This window comes from Hemitrygon akajei, chromosome 3, assembly GCF_048418815.1.
Source record: "Hemitrygon akajei chromosome 3, sHemAka1.3, whole genome shotgun sequence".
Lineage (NCBI taxonomy): Eukaryota > Metazoa > Chordata > Chondrichthyes > Myliobatiformes > Dasyatidae > Hemitrygon > Hemitrygon akajei.
Genome location: NC_133126.1, coordinates 122,426,102 through 122,438,381, shown reverse-complemented (window position 1 = coordinate 122,438,381; position 12,280 = coordinate 122,426,102). Strand labels below are relative to the sequence as shown.

The following is a 12,280-nucleotide window of genomic DNA, read 5'->3' as shown; positions in this document are numbered from 1 at the left end:
TCAATAATAAATCTCATCAATCTGAAACATCAACAGCTACTATCGCAGCTCAGTGAGATGTTATAATGCAGTGCCTTGCCAGCAGGTGAGTGAGTCCCATATTTACTCTTTAATGCTAAAGTCAGTTGAATGAGCAACAGAATTAGCCATTTGTCAAGGCTGTCACTACCTATCAAATACTGTCAGAAGGAAGGGCACAACAATTTGATGAACATAACAGGGTGAGGAAATGCGGGTCTCTGCTTCACATGCAATTGAGCATCAGCCATAGTTTGCAAAGGAAAAAAAAAATCAGAAAAGGAAGAATACTTTTAAGAATAAACTTCCGGGATACCTTTTGCTCTTCTTGAAGGTTGTGATTCTTATTAATATGCCAGTATTCAGGAATACTCTTCAAGTGTGAACCCAGACAATGACTATTCACAGAATATTCTGTACTTAAAAGGCATATGACTAAGCTTTATCTAAATGTCACATGCCATGCGTAGGATATAGAATTGGAATGACCTTGGCACAATTAATTCATTGTAAGCTGTGAAAGAATTCACCAAATGAGACCATTTACCGCCAGAGGAACAATTACTGCTATCAAAATCCATCTGGTTCACCTTGACCCTTCAGGAAAAGGAACATACTAGAATGGGAATTCAGACCCGAATACAAACATGAAGCTCATGCTTCAATGTGGTATAACAGGGCACTTAGTGTATTATCTTATAAATATTTCACATAGTTACAAGGGAAAATATATTAAAGCTCGCTGTGCCAGAGTTATGTCCGTCTTTTGGAGATTTTCTTTTCAAGACCATTATATTCTACAGTAAAAATAACTGCATGAACTCAGACAAATAACCTTGCTTCCTTGCTCATCTCTTCTTGGCCCTAAAGCAATGAAATCAACTGTATTCTCTTTCCTTCAGTACTGGCCAGCTAATTCATGCTAGATCAGGTATTGGACCTTCTCTACATAATTCTAATATACTAATCTAATGTTCAAAGGTTAATTTATTAACAAAGTAAACAACTCTGAAATTCTTCTTCTCCCGGTAGCCATGAAACCGAGAAAGAAAAGAAAGGCAGCATGATCAAACCCACCCCCCCCCCCCAAATACCACCTCCCGCACAAAAAAAGGGACAGATCGGGTGAAAAACACAAAACACAAAAACCTATAAGACCGGGGAAAAAAAGTCTATAGTCCAAGTCCACATCCAAAATGCAGAGTTTGCAGGCACAGTAGCAGGCTTTCCCTTCTCCGGTACAGAGCGATCGAAGGGCAGGCAACTGGTGCTCAGCCTCTCCATCCACCTCGATGCTTCAATCTCCTTCATCGCTTTAATCAGCACACAATGGAAGCTTTAATCGGTGAAGTGGTATCAAATATTGGCTTGCGCCCCATCTGCCAGCCTACCCGCTACAAGGTTTGCACACACTGCACCATCTCCCGGAATCCTCGAGAGATTGCAGAGCGCTGAAGCACCAAGCGATCTCCAAACTTCCATATTTGCCTTGATGTTTCAATCTCCCTTGTCGCTTTAATCAGTGAAATGGAGGAGAACATTTGCTCACTCACTATCCTGCAGCCTGCCCGCCATGAGGTTCGCCCAAGCTGCCTCTGCCTCCCAGAATCTTCTCGGAGACTGCAGAGTGCTGGATCACTGACGATCTCCAAACAGCAAATTACTGGCTCCAATAGTTCCGGAATCACATTCAAGAAGTCAAATAAAAGTAAAGGACATAAAACTGAAATATATGGTTACACGAACTATCCAGAAGATGTCAACTGAAGGAGTGTTGTACACAGGCACCATCTTGACCAGAAGCTTGGATCTGATTTTAATTTTGAATCTGATAAAGTTTTAAGATAATACAGATTTTTAAAAATGCTGGCAAAGCTCACCTCTACAAGATCTCCTTGGTTTTTGACTTCCACATAGAATGCAGATTCCACATCTAACATATTACATTGGTTCTGTGAATGAAGCTCAGAAATAACTATTCATTCTCTCTTTGAAAAGGTCATGTAGGCTGGAATCGACTGCTTCATTATTGGAGGGAATGGCAGACAGAACTGACAAATATGGATTGATGAGTAAGTGGCCCTATTCTTAACTCAACTCCTGCTAAACAAAAACAATCACTGAAATATCTGAGAAAAGACTGGCCAAGGCCACTTCATGAGGAACATCTAAGGTGAAAAAAAAAACAGCCTACAGTGATCGCATTCATTGTGCCAGGCATTCTAGTAGCTTCTGGCAAATTGAAATTTAGCTTTTCTAAGATCTCTTCGTGTCATCCTGTATAGTGATGTCAAGGACTGAACCTGTCTCATACCTCTGGCATTTAGTTCTTGTCAATGTTTGAATCAAAGATGTAGTGACATCCAGTGGTGAGTTATCTTTGAAAAATTTAAACAAAATACCCAACACCATATGTTGTGCATAGATACCACAGGTGATAACTCCATCAGTTTATTGATGATAGGTAGAGGTTACAAGGCAGTAATAACTACAATGGTGGATGTGTCCAAGGAGTATTTTACAGTTCTGCACACATACCAATGTCATATCTGTACTGGAGCAGCTTGGTGGAAGGTGAACAGTTGCCACTGGTTCTAGCACACAAGTTAAGAACTAGAACCAAGATATTGTCAGGTCACTGAATAATCACCATTACTCAAGAGACCCATTACAGAGAACAGAAGAGGAAAAATACTTCCCAGCCAACACTGGTCAAGAAGTAAACTTCTCCATTGGCCTCCTCCTAGCAAAGATGCCTGTGTACAGATCATTTCATTTGCTCCATGTAAATCGAAAAATAGCGATACTTGCAATTCACCCCTGGGTTTCTTTTCCCTCTGAACGATCTGATAACACATTTTTAATCAGCACCAGCGAATTTAGCAACAACTTTCTCTGAGCAAGTTAAGAGATTCCCAAACCAAACTCTGAAGCAAGTGTAAGAGGACGAAGTAAATCTAGGTCTAAAGCTGTGCCAGAAGGGTAGTCCAATCCAACAAAAACAGAACATCACAAAAGTAGAGAGATTCAAGCCATCAGGAACTGTATTTTGTGTGAAACTCATTTGATAATGGTCCCTTTCTATTGTCAACAACGTCACTTTATCAATTTCATTAACTTCACTTGTCTACGCTTCACTTTTTAGAAATCACCTTACACATAAAATATTATATTCTGTAATTGTGCATTTCAATATAGATCCAGTTTTAGTCTTAATAGGTGCTTAAATAAGATCCTTTATAGAGAATTAATTTGCTCCATTTAAAATGTGCTGAAGTTGATTGCATTGCCACACTATTCTGCTTGACAGATGTAAATCAGATTAAGCAATTTATCTCAGATCACTGAATCATTGCTATGTCTAAGGATGAAAGGCAGGGCCCACATTAGACATTCTATCAGGCTGATAGACTGCGATAGGAAAATATTCTGTTTTATAATCAGCAATGTCACTTTGTTGCTCAAGTCTGCCCTTTACAAACTTTATATTCACCCATGATGGACACAACTGCACATCCCTGGATAAATTTCAATATTTATCACATTAGTTAAAACCATCAAATGTATAGCCTTGATTAATCTCCAACATTAATCTCCCAGACCAGAAAAAATATATACAATGAATTCCAGTTAATTGGGACACATCATGATGGGTACATTTTGACCCAATTACATAGCAGCCGTAAATAGCCAAGGATGAATGGAAATAGTTAAACAGCATAAAAAGATAAACTATCATTTAACTGAATAACAAATTATGTATTTCAATGAAATACAGAACACTACCAATACTACTACAGTACGACAAACAGGAGAAAATCTGCAGATGCTGGAAATGCAAGCAACACACATAAAATGCTGGAGGAACTCAGCATCTATGTGTGGCATGTGGCCAAGTGGTTAAGGTGTTGGGCTAGCAATCTGAAGGTTGTGAGTTCGAGCCCCAGCTGAGGCAGCATGTTGTGTCTTTGAGCAAGGCACTTAACCACATGCTGCTCCAGTCCACCCAGCTCAAGTCTCGTACTCTCAGTCGTTTCACGCCACCGAAACCGGCATAAGCACTGGCCTGATAAGCCTATAAGGCTTGACACAGACTTTAACTTTTCAAAATCTATGGAAAAGAATATGGTCGATGTTTCAGGCGGAGACCCTTCATCAGGACTGACAAAATCTGTGTAGACACCTACTGCAGGTAATCTCTTACTATCTTTCCTTTCAGTTAGTCCTGACGAAGGGTCTCAGCCCAAAACTTCGACAGTGCTTCTCCCTATAGATGCTGCCTGGCCTGCTGCGTTCCACCAGCATTTTGTGACTATTTAAAAACTGTTCACTTAAAGCACAGTATAGTGTCTAACAGCCAGGCAAGTTAGATGCTAGTTAGAAACTGTTACACAATAGTCTCCTGTCCCAATCAAGCAGCATAGTGTCTCAAATAAACAAAAGGACTCCTGGCTATTTTCTCAATTACTTTCTGTTCTTTAAGAGTTGTCCTAAACAAGCGGCTGCCCCGATTAACCGGAATTCACTATATTAAGAAATGAAAGAAGTAATTACACGCAAGGTGCAGGCTTAAGATAGATGGGTGACCACCAATAAAAGTATGGGGAGTAAGCATTCAGTGCAGGGTTCCACTGTTGCCATTCCTCTCAGCAACAAGTATATTCCTTTGGATACTGTTGTGAAGGGCCGGTGGAGGGTGGGGGGGGGGGGGGGGATGACAGCAGGCAACTGAGGCTCAGCGGGGAAGGGTAAAGGCAGGCAGAGCATTAGCGATAGTTGGCTCTATAAGCAGACAGACAAGAGATTCTGTGGTTGTGAAGGAGAAGCTAAGATGCTGCTTTCCAGGGTGTCTCAAGGGGTGAGCAGCTAGAAGTTGTGGTGTACCTATGGCACCAATGACATAGGTAGAAAGGAGACAGAGACCCATCACAGTGAGTAATTATGAGAGAGGTTGAATAGCAGGATCTCGAAGACAGCATTGCCTGGATTACTACCAGTGCCACATGCTAGTCAAGGGCAGGAATAGGATAACAGTACAGATGAATAAGTGGCTGAGGAACTGCTGCAGGGGGCATGGTTTCAGATTCTTGGATCTTTGGAAACTTTTCTGGGGCATGGGTAACCTGTACAAGAGAGGGAAGGGTTGCATCTGAACTGGAAGGGAACCAACATCCTGGCTGGGAGGTTTCTTAGTGCTATTAGAGGGCTTAATCTAGTTTGGCAAGGGGATGAGAACCAGAGCAATAGGTCAGAAAGTGGAGGGATGGAGAGGAAAGTGGGTGTTCAAAGTAATTATCAAAGTTCATGTATGTCACCATATGCAACCCTGAGATTCATTTTCTTGCAGGTGCACTCAATAAATTCACAACAGATTCAATGAAAGACCGCATTGGGTTTCAACCAGTGTCTACCTGTATGCAGGTAGGATAGCCAAATGATCAGATCTACTGAAATGCAGTCTGGGCATGGAATGGTAGACAATCCTTACCTTATCATAACAGTCATCTAGTGTGTTGGGACCTGTGGTGCTATAAGTTGTATGCTGATGGTAACTGGGCAGGGTTTTCTTCAAACAAGCCTGGTTAAAGTCCCGAATATGATTTGAAATGTGTCAGGATGGCCTGTTTCTTGTTTGATGACGGCATTATGCAGTATCTCAAGTGCCTGATTACAGTTGGCTGCTGATGGTATGTAAACTGCAGTCAGGATTATAAAGAAGAATTCCCTAGGTAAATGAACAGCATTTGACCATTAGGTGCTTAAGGTCAGGGAAACATGAGAATGCCACCACATCGGAGCACCACTGAGAACTTAACATAAAACACACAACTCCAGCTTTTGCCCTTTCTAAAATAAGCAGTTCGGTCCATATGGAAAAATTAAAAAGCTTTCAGATCTGATTGCCGTATCTGACATGCTGGGAGTAGGCCATGACTCATTCAAACATAGAGCACAACGATCCCTCATTTCCCTCCAACAAAAATCTTGCCCTCAGGTCCTCAATTTTGTTCTCCAATGACTTCATATTTGTTAACAAGATGCTGGGTAGAGGGGTCCTCATCCCTCTGCATCTCAGCCTGGCTTGGAATTCCCTCCTAACTCACTTCAGGCCATGGCAATGACCTTCGTGCACTTAAAGGTGCTGCACCTGCTTGCTTGAGAGTTAAGTTCGCTGAGTCCTTCATAAGATCGTAAAATCTGAGGATCATTAAGTTGATTTAAAAGTACACTGCTTAAAGGGAAACTGCAGATTGCAGTGAGTAATGAAGAAGAGGCTTCTTGACAAGGTGATGAGGGTGATTGATGAAGGCAGCCACGGTGCTAACCATCCATGTGGTGGATTCAAAATTGTAGAATTATGTGAACAGGAACATCCAATGCCAGTCTGTCTCATCCACTATACCACCCCATCTCAAGTTGTGAACTTCAAATGGTACAGCACAGGAGAGGCCCTGCAGCTCACAAACCAATTAGAATGGTAATGAAGTGCCTAACTAAACTAATCTCTTCTGCCTAGACAATGTCCATATCCTTCCATTTTCCTCTCATTCATATGCCCATCTAAATATCTCAAAATGTTTCTGCCTCTATCACCACCCCAATCAGTGCATTCTAGTCACCCACAACTTTGTGTAAAAAAAAAACTTGCCTCTTACATCTCTTTTGAAATTATCCCCTCTCATCTTAAGTGCATGCCCTCTGGTATTAGAATTTCAACCCTGTGATAAGATACCTCTGTTTACTCTATCAATGCCTCTCATAATCCTACATACCTCTGTCAGATCTCCCCCCAGCCTCCACTACTCCAGAAAAAACAACCCAAGTGTGTCCAACCTCTTATCATAGCACATGCCCTCTAATCCAGGCAACATCCTGGTAAACCTCTTCTGCTCTCTCTCCAAATCCATCTTTCCTACAATGGGATGATTAGAACTGTATGCAAAACTGTAAATGCGGTCTAACTAGAGCTTTAAAAAGCTGCAACATGCATGCCTGACGTTTGAAATCAGTGCGTTGACTGATAAAGGCAAGCATGCCATATGCCTTCTTAAGCACCCTATCAACCTGATTAGCCGCTTTCAGGGAGCTAAGACACTCCAAGACCCCTCTGCTCATGAACACTTAAGGGTCTTACTCTTAACAGTGTACTGGCTTCTTTATATTTGACCTACCAAGGTACAACACTTCACAAATACACAGTTGTGAAATGTTCATTCCAAAAGCAAAACAAAACACACTACTGCCGGAAATGTAAAATAAAAACAACGAATACAAAAAAATACAGAGTATCCATAAAGAGATAACAGATTTCATGTTTCAGGCTGGTGACTTTTCATCAGAAAAGTTGCCTTCATAGAGGTTGCATCTAATCTTCTCACATTGAGGAACACCGAAAGAAAATAATTAGAAAGCAAAATACGCAGGAGTAGATTTACCTATTGACCTTTAAATTCAATGTGAATCAGTTAGATACTAAAGAGGCAGGAACATGCTGAATCCCATCAGGAGACAAATCATTCATGCCACTTCTCATCCTTTATACCCAAGTCCCAGAAACAAAAGGAGTATAAATAATGACAGTAATAAATACACAGGATTTGCAGTAGCAACGGTTCCACCATACCTGTCGTTGAACGTTAGTGGACAGCGTCTGACATCTGGTACTGAGATAACACCACAGTGCTTGTACTGCCCATCTCCAATAGAGCGCGACACCTCCAACACACCCATCACGCGACCATCCCTGTGCAAACGTGAATCAACATTAGTCTTCGCACAATACAACACATAGAATAAGCATGCGACCATCCCTGTGCAAACTTGAATCAACATTAGTCTTCGCACAATGCAACACATAGAATAAGCAAGACCAAGGATAAGAACCAATTTTAAATGAAAGCCATTCGTTTCTCCCTCTCAGCAAGGCAATTCTGCAGCTGGGCGAAAGGTCCCATCCACTTGGAACAAGTCAGAAACTGTAAAAAATAAAATAAAATCAGCAACCCAAGGATCAATGCTGCAAGAATTGGGATGTTACTATAACTACTGTTTGTGATAACGCCATCTTCTGCAGAACATGATTAATTTGCTAGAAAAGTATCTAATCCAAGATGAATCACCTCAGAGAAAGGCACAATGGGCCCAATCATGGGATGATCACTGCTGTGATACCTTCAGCTACAAGAAAACCAAACCAAATGTCACCAAGTGACTACACACAAATATTTAAGGGAAGCAACTTCCCTCGTTTGACTTAATAATGACAATGGCAAGGACAGATCATATAGCAAGTATAGGTGTAAAATTAATGAAACCATAATACTTAATTTATTCTACCAACCTATCCTGCCTTCGAAGCCATTCAGACCAATAAATCCTTGCTGCCTGTGCACAAGTGAAATCCAACGAATCCCACTCTCTGCCATAACGTTCAAATTCATTTCTTTCTGAACCCAATTCCCACTTGAACACCAGAAATAAGCCTGCGCCCACTTACAAAAACACTACTGCACTTCTTTTGGTTGATCACATTCATCGTTTCCAGCCCTTGTCTACTCGCCCCACCCCCAAGAGCTAGAACCCCCTCCTATCCAAGGAGAACAGCTTCCTAACCCTGTAGACATAACTAAGGTTCAACTTCTTTAGAATCATTTTGGTAAATCTTTTCAGCACTCTTGCTAAAGCCTTCACAACATTATACAATTAAATTTATGGCGTGATTGGCAATGAAGTAGTCATTTCAGCTCACTGCCTATGCCAACCATGGTGTGTCCATTTGTACACGAATCATTCCCTGATCTTTCTTTATTCTTCCCAGAGCCTACAACTCCACTACACGTTGTCAGTTACTGAACAAATCAGAATGCTTTTGGAATATGGGAGTAAACCAGAGCAGACAAAGGAAACCTATTGGGTCATAAGAAAAATGTCTAAAATCCACACAAATAGCATCAGGTTCAGAACTAAAGCCGGGTTCCTGGTGCTGTGAGACAGCAACTCTACCACCAGAACCAGGCGCAATAAACTAATAATGGATTTTATAATCAGAATCAGATTTAATATAGCCGGCATATGCCATGAAATTTGTTAACTTTACAGCAGCAGTATAATGCAATACGTGATAGAGAAAAAAAACTGAATTACGGTAAAAATATGTATATTAAATAGTTAATTTAAAATAAGTAGTGTAAAAACAGAAATAAATAAAATAAAAAGCAGTGAGGTAGTGTTCATGGGTTCCATTACCATTCAGAAATCGGATGGCAGAGGGGAAAAAGCTGTTTCTGAATCGTTAAGTGTCTGCCTTCAGGTTTCGGTACCTCTTTCCTGACTGTAACAATGAGAACAGGGCATGTCCTGGGTGCTGTGGGTCCTTAATAATAGAAGCCACCTTCCTGATGCACTGCTCCTTGAAGATGTCTTGTATATTACGGAGGTTAGTCTCCATGATGGAACTGACTAATTTTACAACTTTCTGCAACTTACTCCAATCCTATGCAGTTGCCCCCAACCCCCATAATAGATAGTGATGCAGCCAGTTAGAATGCTCCCTACAGTACATCTGTAGAAGTTTAAGTGTTTTAGATGACAAACAATCTCCTCAAGCTTCTAATGAAATATAGCCATTGTCTTGCCTTCCTTATAGCTGCATCAATAGGTTACATCCAGGTTAGATCCTCAGATATATTAATCCAGGAACTTGAAGTTGATCACTCTCTCCACTTCTGATCCCTCTATGAGGATTGGTTTGTGTTCACTCGTTCTATCCTTTCTTTAGTCCGCAATCAGCTCTTTGATCTTACTAGCAATGAGTACAAGGCTGTTGCTACGACATCACTCAACAAGCTCCTACACACCCTCTCATTACCATTTGAGATTCTGTCAACAATGGTTGTATCATCAGCAAATTTATAGATGACATTTGAGCTCTGCCTGGCCACACAAACATGGGTGTAAAGAGAGTAGAGCAGTGGGCTAAGCACACATCCCTGAGGTGCACCAGTGTTGACAGTCAGTGAGGTGGAGATGTTATTTCCAATCTGCTAGATTGTGATCTTCCAGTTAGGAAGTCGAGGATCCAGTTGCAGAGGGAGGTACAGATGCCCAGGTTCTGTCGCTTTTTGATCAGGGATGCAGGAATGATGGTGTTCAGCACTGAGCTATAGTCAATAAACAGCATCCTGACATAGGTATTTGTATTGTCTAGGTGATCCAAGGCCACTTGAAGAGCTATTGAGATCACATTTGCTGTAGATCTATTGCGGCGATAGGCAAGTTGCAGTGGGTCCAGGTCCTTACTGAAACAGAAGTTGATTTCTAGTCATGACCAACCTCTCATGACTAGTTTTAGTCTCCCTTCCAAAGCAAGCATAAAATGCATTGGGCTCATTTGGAAGTGAAGCATCACTCATTCACGATGTTGGGTTTTGCCTTGTAGGAAGTAATGGCCTGTAAACCCTGCCAGAGTCAACGGGCATCCAACGTTGCTTCTAACATCCCTCAGAATTGTTTCTTAGCTCTTGAAATAGCCCTCCACAAGCCATACTTGGTTTTCTCGTACAGACCTGGGTCGCCAGACTTAAATGCAGATTTAGGTATACATCTGGCCCTCAGCAAACTATGGAACTCCTGGTTCATCCATGGCTTTTGGTTTGGGAATGTACAGCAAGTTTTCGTAGGGACACAGTGATCTACACAGGTTTTAATGGAAGTCAGTGACAACTGCAACACATCCAGACTTCCAAGATGAATCCCTGAATACTGTCCAGTCCACCAATCCAAAGGATCATTATGTCTTTACTCTTGCACACTATGTCTCAATTTATTAAGCCAATGATCCTCTATGATCTTTTAACCACTTTCAACCTGCCCTACCACATTCAAGTGTGTTGGCACGTGGCCAAGTGGTTAAGGGGTTCGTCTAGTTATCTAGAGGTCGCTAGTTTGAGCCTTGGCTGAGGCTTGCGTGTGTGTCCTTGAGCAAGGCACTTAACCACACATTGCTCTGCGATGACACCGGTGCCAAGCTGTATGGGTCCTAATGCCCTTACCTTGGACAACATCGGTGGCGTGGAGAGACTTGCAGCTTGGGCAACTGCCAGTCTTCCATAAACAAAAACCTTGCCCAGGTTTTCAAGACTAACAAAAGCCTACCTACCTACCACATTCAACAAGCCAATGCATGTAGAATCCAAGATTTCTGTTCTTGTACTTTTAGAATTGTACCCTACATTTTATATCATCTTGTCATTTTTCCCAGCAAAATGTATCACTTCACATTTCTCATGATCTGTTTGCTCTTTCCAGCACCCCATCTCCACCTCTGTGAAATCTGATAACATCATTCTCACAATTTTGTAATTGTACTCGACAGTGATTAAGAAATACAGCACAGAAACGAGAGTCGGTGCCCAACTCAGTGCTGACTGAGATGTATTGGAGTATAAATGTTGCTGTGTAACCAAAACTATGTAGTCAGTTTGAGACTTGCTATTTGCTATGCATGTATCCAATTCTGTAGAACAAAATCCTAAGAATGTAGAAGACAATGGTGTGTTAATGAGAGGTAGCTAAGAGATGTAGATTATGTAGTCTGAGTTTGCTATTTGCTATGCATGTACCCAATTTAGTAGGAGAATGAAATCTTAAGCATGTAGAAGACAATGGTGTGTTAATGAGAGGTAGCTAAGAGATGTAGATTAGAACATGATTAATCAATGGGTAGAAACAATAGTGGCGGATGTACTTGTGATACACAACTACAGACCAATTGGATATGCTAATGCAACTAAACCAGGAGATTGCTATGTCCAAAGGATCGGTGGGCAATCAGCGACTAGCTCAATTACTGTCTCAGCTTTGATTTGCAAATTAAAGTTCAACCCTTCTTGAAGAATCTTCTGCGTCTCTTGGTCATTTGTGAGGCACGAAAAACCACGACAGATGTCTATCCAAGTTTGGCCCATATCCCTTCAAATCTTTCTTATTGATATAATTGTCTAAATGTCTTTTAGACATTAAACTGTTCCTGCTCTAGCAACTCACTCCATATAACCACTACCCTCTGAGTGAAGGAAGTGACCCTCAGGTTCCCTTTAAATTCTACCCTTCTCAGCTTATACCAATGCCCTCTAGCTTTCAACTTTCCTAGCCGAGGAAAAAGTGTGACCATCTGCCCTATCTGTGCCTCTTATAACTTTATGAACCTCCATAATGTTACACTTCAGCCTCCTCTACTGTAGCTTAATCCTATAAACACAAA

The 12,280-nt window shown here is 41.3% G+C and overlaps 1 protein-coding gene across 9 annotated transcripts in view; it reads right to left on the bottom strand.

Annotated features, from left to right (window-relative positions):
* ilkap (integrin-linked kinase-associated serine/threonine phosphatase) overlaps positions 1-12,280 on the bottom strand; it is a 50,504-nt gene that overhangs the window by 3,836 nt on the left and 34,388 nt on the right. For 8 of the 9 annotated variants that reach the window (XM_073040734.1, XM_073040735.1, XM_073040737.1 and 5 more), the window contains one exon: positions 7,643-7,762. In XM_073040734.1, the coding sequence (XP_072896835.1) occupies positions 7,643-7,762 (120 nt within the window). Of the gene's footprint in view, positions 1-4,822; positions 5,715-7,642; positions 7,763-12,280 lie in introns of those variants that run through there. The other variant, XM_073040736.1, reaches the window with a different exon arrangement.